General features: G+C 40.4%; 1 protein-coding gene across 2 annotated transcripts; it reads left to right on the forward strand.

The window, feature by feature from the left end:
• The first annotated feature begins 1,104 nt into the window (after positions 1-1,104).
• On the forward strand, positions 1,105-21,625 carry usp3 (ubiquitin specific peptidase 3). Of its 2 annotated transcripts, none has more exons than XM_054733068.2 (15): positions 1,105-1,538; positions 1,774-1,834; positions 2,537-2,674; positions 3,212-3,295; positions 3,385-3,466; positions 3,579-3,658; positions 7,845-7,958; positions 8,307-8,420; positions 15,519-15,668; positions 15,841-15,947; positions 16,117-16,197; positions 16,301-16,419; positions 16,485-16,601; positions 18,706-18,773; positions 20,579-21,625. In XM_054733068.2, exons 1-15 carry the CDS (start codon positions 1,448-1,450, stop codon positions 21,024-21,026), a joined length of 1,854 nt encoding a protein of 617 aa, XP_054589043.1. In that variant the 5' UTR covers positions 1,105-1,447; the 3' UTR covers positions 21,027-21,625. The 2 variants fall into 2 exon arrangements, with proteins under 2 accessions (XP_054589043.1, XP_054589044.1); XM_054733069.2 differs by having other exon boundaries at positions 16,488-16,601.
• The last annotated feature ends 1,422 nt before the right edge of the window (positions 21,626-23,047 follow it).

The raw sequence follows: 23,047 nt of genomic DNA on the forward strand, positions 1-23,047 counted from the left end.
TATCAAAACCTTTCAGGTGGAGGCATGTGGGAAGCAGGACCAGGGAGAACCATCTTTACTGACTGTATTCCTCGCTGCACACTCTACCTCATTCCCTCACTTATCCACACCTGGGCTAGCATCATTCAGAATGTAACCATAAGTCCTATCACATAAAAACGTTTTAAGTCTAGTCTTAAAAGTAGATACGGTGGCCTCACAGACTAAAGCTGGGAGCTGGTTACACAAGAGAGGAGCCTGATGACTAAAAGATATGCCTCCCTTCCTAGTTTTAGATATTCTAGGACCCAGCAGTAAACCTGCAGTGAGAGTGAATTGCTCCATTAGGATCAAGGAACAATCAGATCAGTGATGGAGCCTTATTATTAAGAGCTTTATAAATGACCATTTCTACCATTTTACAACACATGTCAATAATCTGTTTTCAATATATGGGCAACATAATAGGTAAGGACAATAAAAAAGTGACAAATTGCATAGAAAAATGTCAAAATTAGCATTTTTGTTAAAACTTAAAACTAAATTTAAATAAGTGGCCTGTATTTGATATAGCACTTTCTAGAGTCCTGGAACCCCCCAAGGCACTTTACAACACAATCAGTCATTCACCCATTTACATCCTGGTGGTGATGAGCTACATTGTAGCTACAGCTGCCCTAGGGAACACACAGAGGCGAGTCTGCCGTTCACTGGTGCCACCAGTACCTCCGAACACCACCAGCAGGGTAGGTCACTTAAGTGTCTTGCCCAAGGGCACAATGACAGTGACAGACTGAGCAGGGCTCGAACCTGCAGCCTTCTGCCTTCCAATTACTGGGTGAGCACTTAACTCATGTGCCACCGTCGCCCAAATAAATTAAATTAGAAGTTGAACAACTACCTGAAACAAATTAAATAAAGAAATGGAGGGTTGCTTTTGTTGCAAATGTTATGCAATTATTAGAAGTTATTCTTATTTCATTACTATGTTCTTATATGGGCTGTTTTCAAACGATGCATAGCAAACATTTGACAGCTCGGAATACTGAAAAAAACGGAAGTACTCTAACGTCTTCTTCTGTGGTTTTTCCATCTTTGTATAGCCTAGCCGGCAGAACCTACGTCACTTCCTCAAATTATATCCATTTGTTTGTAGCGAGCGCCAGCAGTTACCTGCTACTATTAACACCAAAAAGAGCGTTTTGGTTTAACCTTAGAGCGTACGTGTAGGCGGAACCAGTTTTCGTTTTGTTTTATGTAAACCCCCACTTAGAAAAAAAATGCTAGCTTCATAGCAGTTACCAAACGCTTTGGCGAGAGCAAAAGCAGGGCAACGTGCGTTCTCGGTCAAAAGTAGTTAGTCGGCTAAGGCTAGCCAGCTAGTTAGATTAATTGGCTAACTATTGTTAGCTGCCCGTCCTTGTTCCGTTAGTATTGTATTGGCAGAGTTTCTTGCTTTTGCTAGCTGATGGAGTGCCCTCATCTGGGCTCTAGCGTAGGCTGTGCCACCGATTCCCCCAGGTTCCCTAACGGTACTCCGTCCTCCTGGTGCTGTAATGGTAAGATGGTGCTGTTTGTCTCGATTTTTCTACTAACTTGACGATAAAATGAACACAGATTATAGTCTGGAGCATTTATGTTGATTCCAGCCTTTGATTAGGCTACTGAGAATTCACTGTTTACATCAGCCTGATAGCACACTGTAGCTACAAGTCAGCACAGCCCGAACCACAAGGGCAAACAGCAAAATACGAGTTATACAGACGATTAAAGAGGCTCGTGTTGTATTTTCAGTTTGTAGGTCTAATAAAAGTCCATGGATCTGCCTCACCTGTCTGATGGTCCATTGTGGGCGGTAAGTTGCTATCTATTTATAGGTGATTATTTTATTTGTCTTTCAGCTGAATAATTGTGAATGAGCATCTGTACATTAGTTATGGTTTAAAACGTCTTCAGAGAACAGTCACAGGTTGGATCTGTGAGGTTTTTGCTAAATGTCAGAGGTCAAAAGGCACTAATTAGAAGTGACTAGTAACTTTCCTTCTGGTTTTGTTTACTTCACAATATGTACACAAATGTTGTCACTGTTATCAAAGGTTAAGCTTTTCAAACTTGGTGTTATTTTTATGTATGTGATAACGTAGTAATTTGATTTTAATTCTCATAATTCATACCTGACACAACTTGTTATTTTATAAGAAATTAATTTGAAAATTTAAAACCTTTGGCCTTTGTAAATGAATACGGGCCTTTTATCTAAGTTTACCTTAAACCTACTGATGAGAATAAAGGAAAATAAGCCAGAAGTTTCAGTTTTTACACTGAACGCTTAAATTAGGTAATTAAACTTTCTGTCACTGATCTGATTACTACTTTTTTATTACCCATATTAGTAACTCAAACAATGCATCAGTTGAAGCACCTCATGATTTATATCTTGAGAGGTGGCACTCTTTATAAAATACTGTTTCTTCTATTTATATCATTGTATATGAAGTATTAACTGTTCATGTATTTTTTTCCTGCTAATTCTTAATGCCTTGTTTACCTTTTATAGATATGTCAACGGACATGCTAAGAAACACTTTGAAGACAGCCAAGGCCTTGGCTTTTGTCAGAAAAAGGGTGACAAGCAGGAAAAGGATAAAAATATTCATTCGGCCTGCATGGACTGTTGTAACCTCAGTGTATTTTGGTGAGTAAGTGCTGTTGTGTGTGTGTGTTGGGGGGTGGATGGGGGAGGGGTGTTAAAATTATCCCAAGGCTTCATGACTGACAGGGGTCTGTTTTTTTTCTCATTCCAAAAAAATCAATATTATGTTGTGGTATGTTAGTTTTTCAAAGGACCCAACATTCATGGTGGCACTGCTGAGTTTCCCTAATAGAAAGAAAAATATCTGAAACATATAGAGCCAAGCAAACAATAGTTTCAACATTTATCAGTTAAAAAACTATTTTTTGGATATGTTGAAACATTTTCTCTGTCTGATAATTGGGACAGTTACTGATCACTACTACTGGTGAGAAGCATGATAGAAAATCTTCTTTGTTTCCTCTCAAGGTGTGTGTGTGTGTGTGTGTGTGTGTGTGTGTGTGTGTGTGTGTGTGTGTGTGTGTGTGTGTGTGTGTGTGTGTGTGTGTGTGTGTGTGTGTGTGTGTGTGTGTGTGTGTGTGTGTGTGTGTGTGTGTGTGTGTGTGTTAATGATGCATTTACTAATTCTGATCTTTATAGTTACAAATGTGATGAATTTGTCGTCAACGACACCAAACTCGGGTATGTTCAGAAGTTGAGGGAACATCTTCAGAGATTAGAAAAGTAAGTACTGATAAAAAAAAACAGTCTTTGTATACTTTTGTTTCTTTTAGTTCCTGCTGTGATTTTAATTAATCTTTATCTCCTTACAGTGCGGTCCTTTTGGGTGACCGACAGAGGAAAAGAAAATTCCAGGAAAGCCCAGCTGGGGATGGGAAGTTGTTAAAAGACAATGTATGTAATTTTCAGTTCACTGTTAGCCTGTGATGTTAAGTATTGTCATGCTTTTCTGTAAGACTTCAGAATAAATACACACTTAGATATAATAATTATTGTTTTTTTCTAGGATGAGTTGGCTTTAGGGGCAACTGGCTTGAGGAACCTGGGCAACACTTGCTTCATGAATGCCATTTTGCAGTCCCTCAGGTAAGTCTGCACCAACAACGAGGTATGTGGGTGGTAGACTGGCGTTAGAAATCACATCAGTAGCTCTGGCTCTGTAGACTCAGGGCCACACAACCAGTCATCCTTTATTAATATAGTCTGGGACACAATCACGGGGATTACAGGGGCTGCTTAGAAACAAGGAGCAGCCAGGGCCAGGTTTCACTCCTAGCACACATCTCAACCTTGTTACTATGGTTTTTACTGTGTTTTAACTTTTATATCATGTTTTGTTAACACTTATTAATTAGGGCTGTAGCGAAGCCTCGATGACGTCGACGGCTCGATTCTAAAAATTCGTCGACGTCAGATCCGGTAGTCGACGCACCGCGCCCACTTGTTGCATCCCCAGGAGTTTGTAAATAGAGGTGGAATCTGCCTGTTTTTCCTCTAGTTCGCCCTCTTCTCCGCCTTCACTAACATCTCAGCCAAATACCGAAGACCCGGAACAATGTCCGTCCGCTACTAGGTTCCTTTCCTGTTTTGCCCGCCTTCGTTTCCCGGCAACGGACAACAACTTCCGGGGTCAAATGCGCTGCTCCGTCTCTATAGCAGATGCAGAAAATCACCGGGAGCGTTTCTCCCTTCATAAAGGAGCTTCTTTCAGACATTAGGAGAGCTGTTTTGGTGGTAGCAGTCTCTCCTCCATGCTGGTCTGTTTGCTGCTGGGTGTTTTTGGTTTATTTAAACTTGGCAACTTGAACTTAACGTTGGTAAAGCTTCTGTTAGCATTTTCGCTAACAGCTTCTTGCGTTTGGATAAGCTGTTACGTTTTGGTTTAGAGTTCATCTTTTTCCAATCCAATTTAATTTATAAAGCGCATTCACAAGGCATTACAACCAAACAAGGCGCTGTACACTAGAAATGTTGGTTAATTAAACAAGCGATATTTAAACATGTTGAACACATATAAAAAATAATAATTTGTGGTACAAATTAATAAATGTCTAAATGTAATAAAATCTCCCTTTTATTACATTTAGAGTGTTGTGGGTTTTCGGTTTAGTTTAAAATATCACCTTGAGTTTGGTTTAACCGCCCAGTTTAGAGTTTGGAACTTTGGAGATTCTTGTTTTGGTCCAAAACCCTGTAATCTTTGCCCAGCGGGACATCCCTAGTTATCTGTACTTTTGTTTTAATTCCCCACAGGCAGAATTAGTTTTATTACTCCCAACCTGTGGATGGAAAGATTTGTTTTTTTGTAGTTGTAAATAAACCTGATCATCATTTTAACTTTTAAATCCCACATTATTGTCCCTTCCTTTTTGCACACGAGCCAAACTCCCCAGGAAGAGTCGTAACACCACTCGCCTCACGCTCATAAGTGACCAAAACAAAGCAGCATGGAGACACTCCGTCTCCAACCACCTCTCCGGCAGCAGCCTGCACTCCCAAGTTCTACACGTCACCAGAACATAACCAACCAACACAATAAAAGCAGTGTTATACAAAATGGGAGGCCTGTAGTGTTTATTCTCTTACAGTAACAATTTATCAATTTTTTGGAGGAATTTATTAGAGATTTTTTGGTTTTTATTAACTGTGCAATAGAAAAAGAATCATTAGATTAATTGTATAAATAGTCATTAGAATAGTCGACTATTCGATAAAATAATAGTCAGAATAATCGTTTTAAAATAATCGTTTACCCCCAGCCCTATTATTAATTGAAATGTTTCCATTCCTCTTATTGTCTTACTGACATTAATTGGTGAACCCTACAGAGATGTTTTATATTGAGTGTTGCTTGGGTGAAATTATCCTCATACAACCAACTTGGCTGTCTCCTCAAAGTCATTAGATAATGGATGACATGTAAATACATTCCAACTGTAAAATCTCAAAAGTACTCCATTAGATCACAATCACTGACTTTATTAAGTTATACATACTTGCTAATGCTTCTAAAGTTAACATCTTAAGGAAAATAAATTATCTGTAAAAGAAAAATTATCATTTAAGTTTACTTCATTGATCAGTAGCCCACAGGTGTGATTATGAGGATGGAAACACTTGACCTGGCCCGCAGAGCATTTTTATGTTGCCTGCGAGATAAATATAAAAAATATATTAAAATTGACCTGCTGGCCGATTTCACAGCAAATACAACAACTCCCATGATGCTTTGCGGCGTTAGCGCGGAGCCGAAGCACCCCCTCCTTTGTGTTTTTTCCAGAGTTTGCTGCCGGTGTCTGCAGCTCCGCTGTCTTGGACAAACTAAACACTCCTCTCACTCAGCGCTGAGTTTACTCGGCTATTTGCTGACGTTGAAGCCCAGAAACAGAGATTTTAACCGCTCAGTAATGTGTTCACGACTGAAAGAGAAAGTTTTCCAACTAACTTCCAGAGAGAGCTGATATAACTCCAGCGAGCAGCGACACGCTCAAATCAGCACGACTCTGTGGCTGCAGTAGTTTTTATTTTTCCTCCCCGACACACAACAACGTGGTCCAGCTGCTCAGACATGTTCAGCAGCACAAACCTATGTGAGCACCTGTTGTCATCTAATGTTGACATTATTATGAGGAAGATGAACAAAACAACAGGAGTCTTCTCCTCAGCTCAGAGCTCAACCCCATCATGTAGGTGGAACAGGGGAGCATCACAGTAAATCAGTGGAGCAAACTGAGCTTTAAATATTTTGGTTTCTCTTTTTCTGCTTCAAAACATGAAAGTTAACTGATGAGATGTTGCATTTTCATTTAAAATAAAATGATATTTTTATTTTGTTGTTGGCCCGTGAGAAAAGATTTAACCTACAGTAAACAGGAAGTGGAAAGGCTGCAGATAGATGAATAGAATAGAAAATCCCTTTATTGTTTCTCAGTGGAGAAAGCTAGATGTCGCAGCAAAAAGGAAAATAATAAATAAGAAAAATGAATAAACAACAAGTGTGCCGGCTTGTTCACATACACGAGAGACACGAGCGTTCCTTTTACTGATGTTTAATGCGGTCTTGCATCTTCTTTATCTTTACACCACATGAACACTGTAGAACTAATGAAAAAGCATAAATCATGTACAAATTAACAAGTTAGTTGCCTTAAGTTTGCCAACTTAAAGAGTTTATAAATAAAGAATAAACATACCACTTTGGCCTGCTAGTAGACAAACCGGTAGACTTGAACACACTTAACCTTCTTCTCAAATGTTCTTAATTGGCACAAATTTGTCCGTGCGCATCAATAAAATCTCCGAAGCTACGAGAGACAGGAAGTGACGTCACAGCGGTCTTAAACACTTAAAAATGCTGAATTTACCACAAGTAATGAATACCACTGATGCATTTTATTTAAAATTGACTTGCTAGTGTGTAATTTGGTTATTCCACATTCAGTGTTAATGCAAAAAGAAGTTTGTTTCCAAATGAAAAGGTTCAAAATTGCATATATGTTGATTAAGAAAATGTGCCAATTTGCCGTCACTTTTTCAAAAAATATTAAGTTTGGCCTGCGACTTCGTCCCAGATTTTCTTTTCGGCCCCGTGTGAATTTGAGTTTGATATCCCTGACCTAAAGCATGAAAACTGATGTGACTGAAGGAGAGTTGTAATAGATATTTGATTTTATTAATTACATTTTATTTTATCGTGTGTGTCATGTTAAACCTGCTATAGCGAATCTGCAAACACAATCCCGGAACACTCACCCCTGCCCTCGGGTATCTTCACCAGAACTAAAAATCAACATTGCCAAAGAAAACGAGATAGTGCTAAACACCAGTAACCATTTTCTACATCCAAACGTCTTTTGTTGTCCGTGACTTCAAATTATGTTTTTCTTTTTGGGACTCTGGATGTTTGTCCTAAAGTTAAAGTGGTAGCAGCCGGCTGTTTCTCCCTCTCTGTTATTATTGAGCGGAGAACCTCTCACACCAGTGGTGCTCTGTTGCTAAAAGCGCGAGTGCGGAATGAACGAAGGACCCAGGGAAATGTGGCGATTCATCGAGACAAACAACCGATGGTCCAATAGTTGCTTTTCATCTGAGCCGTGTTATTGGTGGTGGTTTTTAGGAAAAAAAACATTATTATTATTATTATTATTAAATCTCCACAACATATTTATAGCTATATTGTGTTTTGAACGTTGTTAAGAGGCATAAAAATGTTTTTCCAAATTTGCTATAGCAGCTTTAATTGATGTTATAACAAAATGGTCTTCTTTGACAGCAACATTGAGCAGTTCAGCTGTTATTTCAAGGAGCTGCCTGCAGTGGCTCTACGCAGTGGTAAGACGGCAGGAAGAAGGATGTACCACACTCGCAGCCAAGGGGACAGCAGTGTGTAAGGTCCTCTTCTGCATGAATAGATGTGGTTTTAATTTCTGCAAGTAGAAAAAAAATGTGTGTATGTGTTTATGTACACACACACACACACACACACACACACACACACACACACACACACACACACACACACACACACACACACACACACACACACACACCACACACACCTCACACACACACACACACACATTTGTGACTTATTAAAGGCAACACTAACACAAGTGGTAGGATGCTTAGAAATTGTTTAACAAGCTGAGAAATCTGTACCTTAAGTTTACCATTTTAAGGCAACAGAGTGTTTCCAAAGTTTACTTTAGTGTAATAGTTTTACTTTCTGATGCAGGTCGTTAGTGGAGGAGTTCAGGAAAACTCTTTGTTCCCTGTGGCAAGGAAACCAGACCGCCTTCAGTCCAGACTCCTTATTTTACACCATATGGAAGATCATGCCAAGTTTCAGGTAAACCATTACAGCACAAAGACATATTAAAGCTAATAATACTACAAAACTAGACAATTCCAGAAGAATCATTGAAGGAGCCTGCCAGCTGCTGCATGATGAATGCAACAGGAGTGTGATCATACAGAAAAACAAAATGTTGTCAATCGTTCACCTGGCCCCTCACTAGAAGTATCCTGAAGATTTGAAGGGCTCTCGCATTTGCAGCATAATCCCTTACAGAATAAATGCTGCAGAAATTTGGAGACAGTCTTAGCCAATCAGAGCTAGGACGTTCCAGTAGGGAGCTGAAAATTTCAGATACAGGGGTGACAGCAAGGGCAGAAGAGGAAGTCTTAAAAAAAACGGAGAATCAATTAAAAAATCCTCTAGAAAAAGACTACTTCATGTGTGAAAACAAACACAGATGTTGTTAGCACAACATCTTAGCCTTTTTATGTTATGACTTTTAAATATTAGTAATTTTTTATCTCATTTATTTCAATAATCAAACGGGGAGAAATAATGTCATGAAAAGTACTTTACGTTGTCAAGCCTGCAGCACTGAATCAACATGATTAGTCAAGAGGAGACAGTACTAGGGCTGAAGGATTTATTGCATATGCAATTAAATTGCAATGTGACAAAAGAAGATTTTCTAATCGCAAAGGCTGCGATTTGACTGGCATCGAGTGGTTAGCACAATGCTAATATACGTCTAAAAACTCATAGGGATGCTAATGCTAATATCGCCGATTACATTCTTAAAAATTATGATTTAGGAATATGCTAAATGATTACATTTGAAGTCTAATAAAAAGCAAAAACTGCCATCAATCAAATAAGTACAGACAGATACTTTAGTAAAGCCAGAAAACCGTAAGAGACTAAATTCACGGAGTTTTGGCTAGCAGCTATGGATGTAACTGAACTACGGAAGCTCTGCATGGACAAGACCAATAAACGGGACACACTTTTTTCCTGCAAATACATTTTCACAGGTGTTGGTAATACTTATGCTCCTTCAAGGGATGTGCCCTTGGCTGCAAAGCATTGCACCTTCAAATACAAAATTTTGTCTTTACTTGTGAGTGTTTATGTTTATGTAGACTGTGCATGCGTGGGTTCTCTAGGTACTCCGGCTTCCTCCCACAGTCCAAAAACATGACTGTTAGGTTGATTGGTCTGTCTAAATTAGGGCTGCACAATATATCGAAAAATTATCGTCATCGGGATAACAGGACGTGCGATAGGCCCATCTAAAAGCACATCAAAAACGGCGATAAATGTTTGGTTCAAACATTTCCATCCGTGTCATACATCACCTTTTTGTTAACCAGCTCTTTTTTTTACGTGGAAGTATTATTTGACCAATCAAATGTAGTCCTTCTGATATGCGGCCAATCAGATGGGTCCGTTCATGTAATACGCCCGCCCCCTATGTAGACCCTTACGCCGGGGACACACCGGCCGCGGAAGCGCCGCGAAGCGCCGAGAAGCGAATCGCTCACGAAATTCGGCCGCTGCTCGCCACTCCTCAGTTCAGATCAGACGCGCCCCAGTCGAGGCGCGCCTCGGCTCAGCTGTAGTTTTTCTTTTAAACACTTGGTGTCCTCCATTTCCTCTCTGCGCAGCTCTTTTCCTCTACGTTTGAGTGTTTGTACGGTTTGTGCGTGTGTGTGTGTGTGCATGCGTGCGTGCGCGTGTGTGTGTGTGTGAACCTATGGTATGAGTTGTTTCTGCCAGTTGAATCTCTTGGAACCCGCTCCAATTCTGCGGCTGTATCCTAGCAGTTTCTTCCGAAATGGGTACGTAAATAATCATGTTTTTTGGGGGTCGTACAGCTCCTCGTGTTTCTCAACTTCCATAATTAATTTAGAGTCATCCATCCTAACTGCTTGCCTCAGACTTTCTGCCTCTCTGTCCTGTTTGCTCCAGTGAAAAGACACCCAAAACCACACACCCCTTCACGTGGTCACACACGCACACACGTTCGATGTGTGTGTATGTGTGTGTGTGTTCGTGTGGTTTTTCTGCAGTGTGATTACGAACACATTTGACTATTGCGGATTTTTATTTTGAAATGCTTTATTTTGTTAAATTTACCGGCCTGCCTCTTATGTCTAGGTTTGACTTCCTGCCAGAATTGACGCGATTCACCCGCGGCTCGCGAAAAAAATAGAGCCGACGCCGAAATGATCGCTGCATGGCGCGGGCTGGAGCGCCGGCGCAAGGCAATTTGCGGCGCTTCGGCGTCCCATGTGGCCTACAGAATAGCTTAACAAGGGCGCCGAATGAAGGCAGTCCCATTTTCGCTGCGCTTCCGCGGCCGGTGTGTCCCCGGCGTTAGGATGGGTGGAACGCACAACCCAAACAGAGTTAGCGGCGCCGTTCCCTTGTTCGTCATGCTGGCTCAGATTAACGACCGCACTTTGTGCTGAGGTTTCTGGAATGAGTTCTGCTTTCAAACGTGAACGTGAGTGCGCTCGGTGTCGTTAAGCAGCTGATAATAACCGGGCTGACTCCGACACGTGCCGGTGAACCAACCCACCTACCTTCAAGTCGCTAGTGTTCCACCGGGTGGTGATGTTAGCCCCAGGCTCCGGTTAGCTTCCAGCTAAAAGGCTACAGCACTCTCCTCTAGTGTTGTCAAAAAATTGATACCTAGATATAAATCGATGCTAAAAGTGGTATCTAAATTAGATATTCCATCCCTGTGGTATCGATATTATGGACTATCATACACAGATTATACCCAGATGCCGTAAAGCAGCCTCCGCCTCCCAGACAAACAGAAGAAGACGCCGCATGGCTACATTGCAATTTCCCACGCGAGTTGTCTCCGATCCAAGTTTTGTCTGCCAAATAAATAAACAAAAACATAAACAGCGAATTTGGGAGGCGCTTCACAGCCCAACTTAATTAGCATACCAAGTCCAACAGGTAGTTGTATATTCACGCTTATATGCTTAAAGGAAAAATCCCGTTTATTGCAACCCGGACTTAATTTCTAGCATGCAGTACGTTTGTTAACTCACGCTGACAACTTTGGTGCTACTTGGATTCCCCGGGGTATTTAGATCCATCAGCGAATCGCCATCAGTGTATATCCATATAACGGGTGCGGACGGGCACCCATGGTGCAGCCTCAAAATAAGACATTATCTGCACCAAAACATCTCAATGTCGAAAGGTTTTGTTAGGAATCATTAACATGATTCCCCTGTTCGTTTGGAGTGAGTCTGGGATTTCTTGGCGTGAACAGACTAGCCGCGGCTAATCTAACTGGTGCTTTTAATGACGTCACTGCCGTGTGCCAATCTGTTTTTATTAAGATTACCGGTAGATGTACCTTTGTCCTACTGTGGAGAAATTCGTTTTCTCCCTTTATTGACCAACAGAGTTGTTCAAAAGTACAGAACAAAACATTTGGCATTACATCTTATGACAAAAATGCACCTTAAACAGAGTTTAAGCAGCAAAACATCACTCTGCAAATAGTGTGTATATAGTGAGACAATTCATGATTAAAGTGTTAACTTTCGCCAGTTTTTGTATGCACTTTTAAAAAAATGCTGATACTTGAAAGGTTGAAGCACTTTACACACTTAAAAAAATAACATTCCTCAATTTATATTGCAAAAATTAAATGTTAAGAATTAATAAACTTGTTCAATAAATTGGTGTTTTTAAATAGTATCGAAATCGAGTATCGAGTTTTTTTTCTTCCCGTATCGAATCGAGTTTGAAATTTTAGTATCGTGACAACCCTACTCTCCTCCCAGTCCCACCCTGCTAAAGAGGGCCTGGAAAAGTTCCCCCACACATCAAAGTGATTTTTCATTCATGAGCTTTTATAACCTTGTAAATCAGGATAGTTGATTTGTGCAGGATACTGGTTGTGCAGTGGTTGTGCAGCGCACCAGGCTAAAGACCAAAGGTGACAGATCATTTGCTGCTGTGGCCCCCAGATTCTGGAACTCTCTCCCCCTGGGCCTGAGATTAGGGATGCACCGATGGATCGGCATTTGATCGTAATCGGCCGATAGCGCCCCTATCGGTTTTGATCGGAATTTTCAAAATAGATCAAAGCAGACCGATCAGCCGTAGGGTTGTCACAGTAACCAGTGTAGCGGTAAACCCCGGTAAAAAAAAAGTTGACAATAATAACCGTCTTGTTTTTTTAAAAACTATATTATCTTGGTGGGTTTACCGTGGCTGCGGTGTAGGCGCGGTGACCCTTACCAGCCACCGTATCATCGGCTGAAGTTGCCGGCGGCACATGCACGCTTTGTTGTTTACGACCAAAACATTCATGAAGCTAAAGCTGAAATAATGGTCAAAGGAGGAGACGGCAGCGCTCAGGAGGACATTTTTTATCCCTCAAAGAAGACAAAGTCGGAAGTACGGGCATATTTTAGATATTTGAAGAATGCCGAGGGAGTTTATAGAAGGCGGCTATCCTGTTTGCAGCACTGCAGAAAAAGTGTCTGTGAAAGGCAGCAACGCTTCAAATCTCATCACACATCTGCGTGACCATCACCCACAACTCTACAGTCAACGCAAGGCAAGCTAACGTTAGCGTTTTAGCTAAAATGCGTGATCCGAGGATTTGGGTTGAGGGAGAATGCAACGAGTTGATATATAAAGCAGCCGCAACGCCGCTACCTGCATTTACACCATGTCGCGGACACCCCCATGTTGAAATGACGCTATGCATTACGGGTCTCCCAGGGGCAGATAAGAGTTGGTCTCTCTCCGAGAATAATTATGAATTTAACAAAGATTACTGCCTGATGACATTTTCCCAAATCTGCAAAGCTCACTGGAAGGACACAAACTGAGGACAATATTTTCCTGATATAGGGTTTATTACTCAAGTAAGGGTAAAAAAAAAGTATCTGATTAGAAGGCTACTTGAGTACTGAGTATCATCTGATCTAATATTTTTAAATGATGACATCAAACAGACATGAAATAAGAAGTTATGGGCAAATATTGGTATTTTAAAGACTAAAGGGAAAAAATGTAAACGAATAAACAACATAATTACAAAATAACACATTTTAGGCAAAATTTAGACACAAACTGAGGACAATATTTCCTGACGTACAGGGTTTATTTAATTGTGTGAAAATGTAGCACGTTTAAAAAAAATACCGCGATAATCCCGAAAACCGTGGTAATTTTGGTCACAATAACCGTGAGGTTAAATTTTCACACCGTGACAACCCTAATACAGACCATTTTAGATTAGGTTACATTTCCTTTATTCCCAGATTATGTAGTTTGTAGCACTCATCATAATGTTGTTGAAAATTTCTGGCCAATCCACGTGATCGGTATCGGTGATCAGCATTCTTTGATATCGGTATCGTGATCGGCAGCAAAAACCTGATCGGTGTATCCCTACCTGAGATCAGTGGACTCAGTGAACTCCTTCAAAAAGCAGCTGAAGACTCACTTGTTCAAGCTGGCTTTTGTATGACCTTCATCACAACTCTCTCTTTATTCTGCTCTCCCCACCTATTCCACCTTCCTCAGGATCCACTGATTTCCCTCTTTCCTATTCACTCTCTCATTCTGAACATGTTTTTTAATCACAATTGTCTATTTTTGCTCATTTTAAATATATTTGTAAACATTTTCTAAATGCTTTTTTATATTTTTACATTTTTTTGTTTTTGTGAAGCGCCTCGTGATTTTTATCTTGAGAGGCGCTATAGAAATGATATTTTCTTCTTCTTCTTCTTCTTGATTTGCTGCTGCACATAAACTGTCAGTCAGAAGCTCTGCTAGCCGGTTATCTTAGTTCAATTTGTTAGCTTGTTATCAGAATCATAGTTGCAGTTTCATCATCTGAGCTGCTTTTTAAGATCTAGGTAAACTTGTTCAATTTGGGGTTATAAACAAACGTTTTCACATATTTTCCATGTAGTTTTTTTGCCAGTTCCTCTTCTGAAAGGTTTTCTCTTTCCCTCAGAAAATCTTAATATTCTCCTAGTTTGGCCCACCACAGTTCACTTCCCAGTTATAGCAACAGCCTTATATCATAACCACATAAGTGGAGAAAATGTTCAGTAGCAATGAGAGAATTTGCTGTTGCATTTAAGTGATGTTAACTATTATTTAACATTTAAACTTATTTTCTGATATTTTTATTTATTCAGAAAACCCTGGTAAGGGATGTTTTTCTGTATTTGGAGCATCAGAAAAAGTTTTACAGTGGTGGTGATGTTTTAAAGTCACTGAGAAACTGCATGCATGCAGTTTGTTGTTTTGCTGCTAATACAGTAGCAGGTGCAGCTGCATATTTTTGCAATAAAAATGTTATGTTGTACTGGAATTCATGCATTAGTTTTTGTTTGCTTTGAACCCAGAGCAGACGTCACACACCAGATGACATCAACACCGCATACTTTAGTATTTGTTCATTTATCGAAAATAATATCGATATCGCAATATTAAGCACTGTTATCGAATATCGCAGGTTTTCCTAATATTGTGCAGCCCTAGTATAAATTGTGTGTGTGTGTGTGTGTGTGTGTGTGTGTGTGCGCGCGCGTGTGTGTGTGCGTGCGCATGCGCGTGCGTGTGCGTGTGCGTGCGTGCATCATTGTTCGTCCTGTGTGTCTCTGTGTTGCCCTGCGATGGACTGGCACTCAGTCTCTAGTGTACCCTGCCTGATTGCCCCTTGACCACTGGAGATAGGCAACCAGCCCCCGACGACCCTGCATGGACAAGCAGGTTCAGAAAATGGATGGATGTAGACAAATAAACTTGTAGATATGATATGTAGATAAATATGTAGATGCATAAACTTGTTTATATTCAGTTCAAGGTACATAGATTTATTTTTTGCTTCCGTTATTTGAAAAATATGAGAAAAGCTCCTTGAGAAAATAATTATGACTTAAATCACAATTGCAATATTGAAGAAAATAATCGCAATTAGATAACTTTCCAGAATCGTTCAGCCCTAGACGTTACACATCGATTTTCCTGGCAAAGCCATGGCATGCTCTTTATCCCTGTGTACTTCAGGGGCTTACCCCCCAATTAATAGTTTCCTTTTCAAATGCAGTTCCTGTTGATTTAAAGCTGTGTATGTTCACACAGAGGCTATCAGCAGCAGGATGCTCATGAGTTCATGCGTTACCTGCTAGACCATCTCCACAGGGAGCTCCAATACAGCCGTAACGGGGCGTTTCACCCAGTCTCCCCTCAGGACAGGGAGAGACTTTCCTCCACTGATGGGAAATGCTGCATGTGAGTTGTTCACTGTTACTCAGTGGTATTCTCTCTTTCTTTGTGTCAACACTTGTTGCACTGATTCAAGGCGTAGGGTTAGTTTTGTGTAAAATCTGATGCATTTGTTTTTCTGTTGACTGAAATGCCCTTTAGACAATAAACACAAACTGTCTATGTGATTACTTCACAGAAATGGGCCTGCCAGTGTCGTCACGTCTATTTTTGGCGGCATACTTCAGAACGAAGTCAACTGCCTGATATGTGGGACAGAGTCTCGGAAGTTCGATCCGTTTCTTGGTAAGAAAACGTGCTTTATGGAAAGTTAAAGAAGCTTGGTGTATTTTTTGTGTACAAAATCACATATAGCTTAAAGTTTTGTCTCCATTCATGTGGATTCAGGTTGTGAACTTTCTGAAGCTTTGAGCGTAAAGCTTGAAACTGAATATTTTCTTTTTCTTTTATTCAGATCTGTCTTTAGACATTCCCAGTCAGTTCAGACAAAAGAGAAGTAAGGACCAGGAGCCAGGCCTGACGTGTACTTTACGTGGTAGGTTTTCTACTGTTAAGGGGAATGTTCCAAGCTCTTTTTATCACTGAAAACACAAAATTATGTGATTAATGGAGATTATCTGATTTAACATTGGTTTCAGACTGCTTACGTAGCTTCACTGACCTGGAAGAACTTGATGAAACAGAGCTGTATTATTGCCACAAGTGTAAAAAACGCCAGAAGTCAACTAAGAAGTTCTGGGTCCAGAAGCTGCCAAAAGTAGGATCAAGAAAAATGTCATTCCATTGAAACTTTTTTCACATAACTAGCATGTTTTCATTTAGCAGGTTTTGTGCCTGCATCTGAAACGATTCCACTGGACGGCGTTTTTGAGAAACAAGGTGGACACTTATGTGGAGTTTCCTCTGAAGGGTCTAGACATGAGGGGGTACTTACTGGAGGTGAGTAACGAGTGTCTTACACTCTTTAGTGTCAACACTTGTTGTTGTACCATGTGTCGGTGTAGAGGTGTTATTCAGTATCTGACTCTTGTAATTGTGTCCTTGTGTCCAACCAGCTGCAAAAGCGTCCAGCTCAGGTTTCCATGACTTGGCGAGTCTTCATGACCGATGAGTCATATATTTGTTTGATTATTTGCTGAGCAGTTGTTTATTGTTCCATGTTAAAGCAGGCGTGGACCCTGCTAACAGCATCACATGTGATAGATCAAAGTTCCTGCTTGGTCAGCAGGTATCCATGTGAAGCAGTTTTGATTTTTTTTTAACAATCTGAAGACATTTTTTGGGGAAAAGCAAAACCCTCCAGAATATGTTAATGTTGTTAAAAGAACATTGGAGACACGTATAGGGATGAAGGGAGGATCAGTTATAGTTGTTATTGAAGTACTATGTTTAGTGTTGCCATTTTAAGGATTTACTGTTAAAACTAGGGATGCTCCGATCCGATCACGTGATCGGAAATCAGATCATTTCATGACTTTCAGGAAATTGAAATCAGGTGGTGGTGGTGGTGGTGGTGGGGGGGGGGGGATCAGATTTAACCATTTAAAACAACAAACATTACTTTATAATTCATCCTAAGAAAGACATTTTCAAACAGAATAACAATGGCGTGGTTTTAAATTCAACAAGTTCCTCTACATCAGTATTCTTTGTTCACAGACAACTGCAAAGCCCACGACTTAAGGTAGCCCGGGAATTCACACTCCATAACAAGTAGCTGTTCGCTATCACAGAGCATTGTTGTTACCTCAATAGAGAGAAAATGTCTGTAATTTGATGTAAAACAAACAGCAAAGGGAGTATAATAGACTCTTATGATGTGTGTGCAAACTGGGCATTTAACATGGTGGAAAAGGTAGTGCTGCATTCAACACTATGAATCTGATGCACCACCTTAAAAAATACTAACCCTGTGCAACAATTTGGATAAGCCAGCCGACACGAATAAAAGATGTGTTAAGAAAAAAGAAAATGTCTACGGACAGCAAAAAAGCCCAGATAGCTGAATATTTATCACACTGGGTGAGTCTGTGGTTGCAAACGTTTGGTTTTGAAACCTCTTTGAGTCGCGGTATGATCTGCTTTCTCTTCCTACTTTTACAGACGCAGCAGCTCTTTGGGTGTTTTGTAGAAAAGAGCGACCCTGCTGCTGACAGTCATGTGCCATACCATTCCTGTCGCTGAAGATGGCCAATCAGTAAACAATGTGTAATATGAGCGACAACGAGGCTAATTTTACATTTATTCTTAAACATTAACATGTTTCTTACTGATGTACTTCCTAAACAAGTGATGTTTTATGGCAAATAAATGAAAGAAATGACAAATACAGAAATAAAGAAACGTATTAATGATTACAAAAATTAAAGGACCTCCCTAGTGTGTTCTCCTTTTTTCTCAATGCGTTTTTAAAGTATGGGATTAGGACTCCATATCGGCAGATTCTTAAAATCAAATGAATCGGATCGGGAGCAAAACAACGTGATCAGAACGTCCCTAGTTTGAACTGTATTTGATGACTGCTCTATTTAAATGTGAGGGCTGGATGGTGAAGCTGAGGTGAGGAGGGAAATGTTTCTCTTCTGCATCTGATTATCTTACAATCTGAAAAAAAAAACGTTTAGATCGGTTTTACTTGTTGTGACTGACTTTTGCTGTAGTAACTAGGGGTGATGGGTTGCACTTACTTGCTAAAACAAACAAGACCATTTGGTTTAGTCAGTTGGATTATCATCTTTAAAGTCCTGACAACATAAATTGCTTAACTTCAAAGAATCTAATAAATAAATAATAACTTAGTTTTTGAAGGTCATAGAAGTAAATATATAAAATGTTAGTGATCCAGTCAGAACTGTTTTCATCCTGCAGAGCCTGCTACAGTGTAGGATTTGATACCCAATGAAAAAGATGTCTTATGCTATTACTAATGATTAAGCTGGAAAACCCTAAATGGCCGTTGGTTGTTCTGGCATTGGTACAATACTTTATCTTTTATTTCTAATATATAAAATGAACATTGAGCTTTTTATTTTAATGTTTGCAGCCGGAGAACTCATTACCAGGGAGCTGCCTGTATGATCTCGTTGCTGTCGTGGTGCATCACGGGTCTGGGTGAGGAGGTGTTTTGCATCTTTCAGCTGCAACTTTGTAATGTTTTTATTTTTTAAGATGAAAAAAGGGTCAAAGTTGCTGCAATGTAAAGATTTTCTTTGGTTAGGCATTGAAATAAAATAATATAAATAATTGATTCACTTGTTTTTGCCTAAGCATTAAAGGGACTATAAGGAAGTTTGACAGTCAAAACATGTATAGAAATAATACATTTCTTCTTCATACATTCTCCTGCAATGCGCTGGTCCCGTAGAATGAGCCCTGGCATTTTTACTGTGATTGCCTTTTTTCTCTGTAAAATCACAGAAAAAGAGAGTTGCTCGGGTCGAGCAGGCTGCTTCATGCGTGTTCACGCTCAGGCATAGCCCGTAGCATTTGCTATCAGTAGCTTTAGCAGCAGATAGAGAGTCAGTGCCAACTCAGTGACTTTGTCGCTATTCCTAACGCCTAGTGATGAACCTAGCTACAATTCTGAGGACCCTTAGCTACTTTCTGTAGAACTTTCTTCTAGATATTTCCTGCAAATTAGCAACAAAATAGCCATTTTCGCTCCGAACCGTTTGTTGGATTGACGTTGTTTCAGCTGTCATCAAGGATATAAATGTTACAGATAGACTGAACATCACTGGCGCTTTAGCTCACCTGGTAAGGTGTCTGACTTTCTTGCAGAAGACCTGGGTTCGACTCCAGTTATGGACATAATTTGTCATTTTGAGTTTCTTTTTTACATTAATGGTGTATTTTTTTACAGTAAGATGCCCAAATTTTTATTTGAGACTCGCCAAACTGCATCACGGATAAAAAGATGTGGGTTCAACTTTCATTTTGGAACAATTTTTCAAGCAAGGGAAGGGAATGATCTGAGCATGTAGGAGGACTGACCCATCATAAACCTTTGTCGGCTGTGCTGAAGAGAAAGGTACAGAACCAAATTATTTAATGAATTAGCTGTGTGTTCTCCTGTCCTCTGTCCTCTGGGCCACACACACACACACAGGACTGTCTCAGCTGTTATTTCGTTAAGGAGTGTAGAATGAGCCCTGGCATTTTAACTGCTTGTTGATTCATTTCTGTTCCACCTCAGTTACATTTGTGATGTCACATGGAGTGTACAGCGTGCACACCTCATGCACGAGCTTACTTTTGAAGCTGCAGTTAGGCGTTAGGCCTGAGTGGCGATCGGGAGCATAAAAACTTCAAACTTCCTTACAGTCCCTTTAATTATAGTATTTATTTGATGAGAACAGCTGCTTCGTTTTGCAGCGACTTGCCATGCTAAAGCTGTTTTAGGGGAAGAAGGTTAAGCACTCAGGTGCATTTAATTACAGGTCCGTTATTTAACAGTGGCTGTGATTGTAGTTTGAGTTGTCAGCCACTGTTGAAATATCTCAGACATGTTTATCCCCCAAAGCTTTAAGATTCATGTGATGAAACAGTATTTAAAAGCATGAAAATGAGTTTTTGCAGAATTAAACATTCAGAGTTGCACTGTTAGCTTTGACCTCTAGGTGGTGGTGTTGTTCTTTATTTGTGGCATTTCTTTTGCTCTAAGCCAGAAGGTGTGTGTGTGTGTGTGTGTGTGTGTGTGTGTGTGTGTGTGTGTGTGTGTGTGTGTGTGTGTGTGTGTGTGTGTGTGTGTGTGTGTGTGTGTGTGTGTGTGTGTGTGTGTGTGTGTGTGTGTGTGTGTGTGTGTGTGTGTGTGTGTGTGTGTGTGTGTGTGTGTGTGTGTGTGTGTGTGTGTGTGTGTGTGTGTGTGTGTGTGTGTGTGTGTGTGTGTGTGTGTGTGTGTGTGTGTGTGTTTACAGGGTTGGATCAGGGCATTATACAGCATACGGCAGCCATGAGGGCCACTGGTACCACTTCAACGACAGCACGGTGACTCTGACCAATGAAGACACAGTGAGGAAGGCCAAGGCCTACATCCTCTTCTACGTGGTGAGGGTCGGTCAAGTGGACGCGGACGAGACCACCGACAGCATGGCAGCGGAAACGCTGGATGTGGACGCAGCAGCCATGGACAGCGTTCAGTCAGAACAAGTTTCTCAGGACAGCGCCCCAGCTGATGCCACAGAGACGGCTTTGATGGATGGGGCGCCCACACAAACGAACGCCGCGCATGAAAAATCCCTGAGAAACACAGCCGTTAATACAGCGGAGGTAAACGAGGCAGACACCGTGTTAGAGGAGGTCGTGACAGTCAGAGATACTGGAACAGAAGAAGTTCTCCAATCTGTCCCACCTGCTGCACCGTGACTCTGTCAGGGCTTCAAACGAGCTTGTTGATTCATTTCTGTTCCACCTCAGTTACATTTGTGATGTCACAAGCTTGATTATTTAAGTGATGACCTTTCCCATTTAATGTATGCATCTCTCCCGTTTAGGACACTTTGGAAATCCTCATGTTTGACTGGCTGCTTTATTTTGTACGTGTCTTGGTTTTCTTTGTGTATTTCTCCACTGAGAGATGTCTGTGTGTGTGTAGTAGACTTCTTTAAAGTGAAGATGTGTGTGATGAGTGTCATGGTGACACAATTTGGCATTTTATTGTTTTCTGTATATTTCTTTTAATTATTTTCTATTTCCCCCCTTTTTAACATGTTGTATATTTCTGTTTTTCAGTCGTTCTGTGATTTTAGTGTTTATTTTCTGGAACATTTGCTTATTTGGGCTTTTAGAAAGCCAACAAATTGTTTTAAAGATCAGAGCATCTCAAAAGCATTCTGTCTGTGTTGGTGGTGAGCGATCACTTCTTACATTTCAAGTAAAATTGACTGTTTTGGGACCCAATGACTTTAAAAATGTACCAGCCAATGTGGCTGTATGAGAAAACAATGAAAACTTCCTGATTCGTACTTGTGTTGCTTTGTTTTGATTGGTTTTTTTAATTCTGTCTTCAGGATCAACCAATAATGGGTTTTTGAAGCTTTAATGTTTTTAACTGAGAAGCTCAGAGTCAGAAATGTTTCTGATCTAAAAAGGCTCTTAAAGAACGCTGGAGACCTTTTTTCTCTCTCCGCTGCTCGTCTGGCCTTCAGCTACGATCCACCCACACCCAGGCACACATGCACATCCAGCTCCCTTCACTCACGTGCCAACCCCTCTCCCTCCAGCCAGAACAAGCCCTCCTGTATGTGGAAGAACAGCTGCTCTTCATCACCAGCTCACAGGTGGCTGTGAGCTCCACACTCTGCGCCCCGTTAGTGACACAAGTGGCCTTTTTTTCCTTCTCGTAGAAACCAGAATCTCACTCGTTGTTTTGTTTTCGTTGGATTGGAGGTCTGCTTGGGAACACCGCAACACTCTGAGTCAAATTGTAATCACTGGCACTTCCTATCTGGATTTTTAGTTTTATTCCCCCTTTATAAGGTTGATGAGCTGAACAGGACATTCTCGGGTAGTAAAGTGGTGACACGTGCAGCAGGCTTATGATATTCTGCCATCAGCACATCCTCTGCTCCTGTTGGGCAAACACGCTGAGTCATAGTTTACTGTTGCTTCTGACAAAGTCCTACGTAATGTTTCTGTGTGCTTGTGACATTGAATCACATGTCGAACATTCCAGATCGGGGCCGGGAAGTTATTTTGTCTGGATTGTCTGAAATCTGACACCATCTGCTGCTCTGAAAGCGGCTCATTGATGATTTTTATGAAACCCATGTAAAGCAGCTCTAATTCTGTAGACATCTTTAAACAGTTTAATAGCTAAAAATCCCCACAATGGACAATTTACCTCAGTTAACAAGTAACAGTCTAGAATCATGTTTTTTATTCTCCCGTTGAATCGGCTTGTGAAGATGGCTACATTTTTTATTTTTTTTCTAAATCAAAACTAAAAAAAATCTTTTTTTAACATCTGTAGCAGAAACTGTATTTTTAATTAAAAAGACAGGCATAAAAATCTGACATTTGTTCTGATCTCAGAGGCACTTTGAGAATACGAAGTTTCATATGTGGCCACATGGATTAAAGTTAGCTGTGTTAACGAATTTTTCAGTTATGACCTCATGAGTTCCTAAACTTGGAGGATGACTGATTAAACGGCAGATGACCTCACATGTTCACGGATTAGTGACTAATAAGAGTGATTGTATGGTCGGGAGTTCATAAGTATTTAATTATGGAAAAAAGCAGAAAGTAATTTTTGAAATCCAAAATGTTTGAGATTTATCAACCAGTTCAACATAATTCGTTGTTGAATCAAACTTTTATGTGTGTATTAACAGATTTTTCTAAATATTGACCCTTTTTTGCATCATTTTTGAACGTACAACATG

The sequence above is a fragment of the Nothobranchius furzeri genome, chromosome 4 (genome assembly GCF_043380555.1).
Source record: "Nothobranchius furzeri strain GRZ-AD chromosome 4, NfurGRZ-RIMD1, whole genome shotgun sequence".
Taxonomy (NCBI): Eukaryota; Metazoa; Chordata; class Actinopteri; order Cyprinodontiformes; family Nothobranchiidae; genus Nothobranchius; species Nothobranchius furzeri.

What these genes read in the sequence shown, in the direction of transcription:
- usp3 (XM_054733068.2), top strand. Translation starts at nt 1,448, where the DNA reads ATGGAGTGCCCTCATCTGGGCTCTAGCGTAGGCTGTGCCACCGATTCC. An exon ending in AAGATCATGCCAAGTTTCAG is followed by an intron (nt 8,421 to 15,518) that starts GTAAACCATTAC and finishes ATGTTCACACAG; the next exon opens with AGGCTATCAGCAGCAGGATG. An exon ending in CCTGACGTGTACTTTACGTG is followed by an intron (nt 16,198 to 16,300) that starts GTAGGTTTTCTA and finishes CATTGGTTTCAG; the next exon opens with ACTGCTTACGTAGCTTCACT.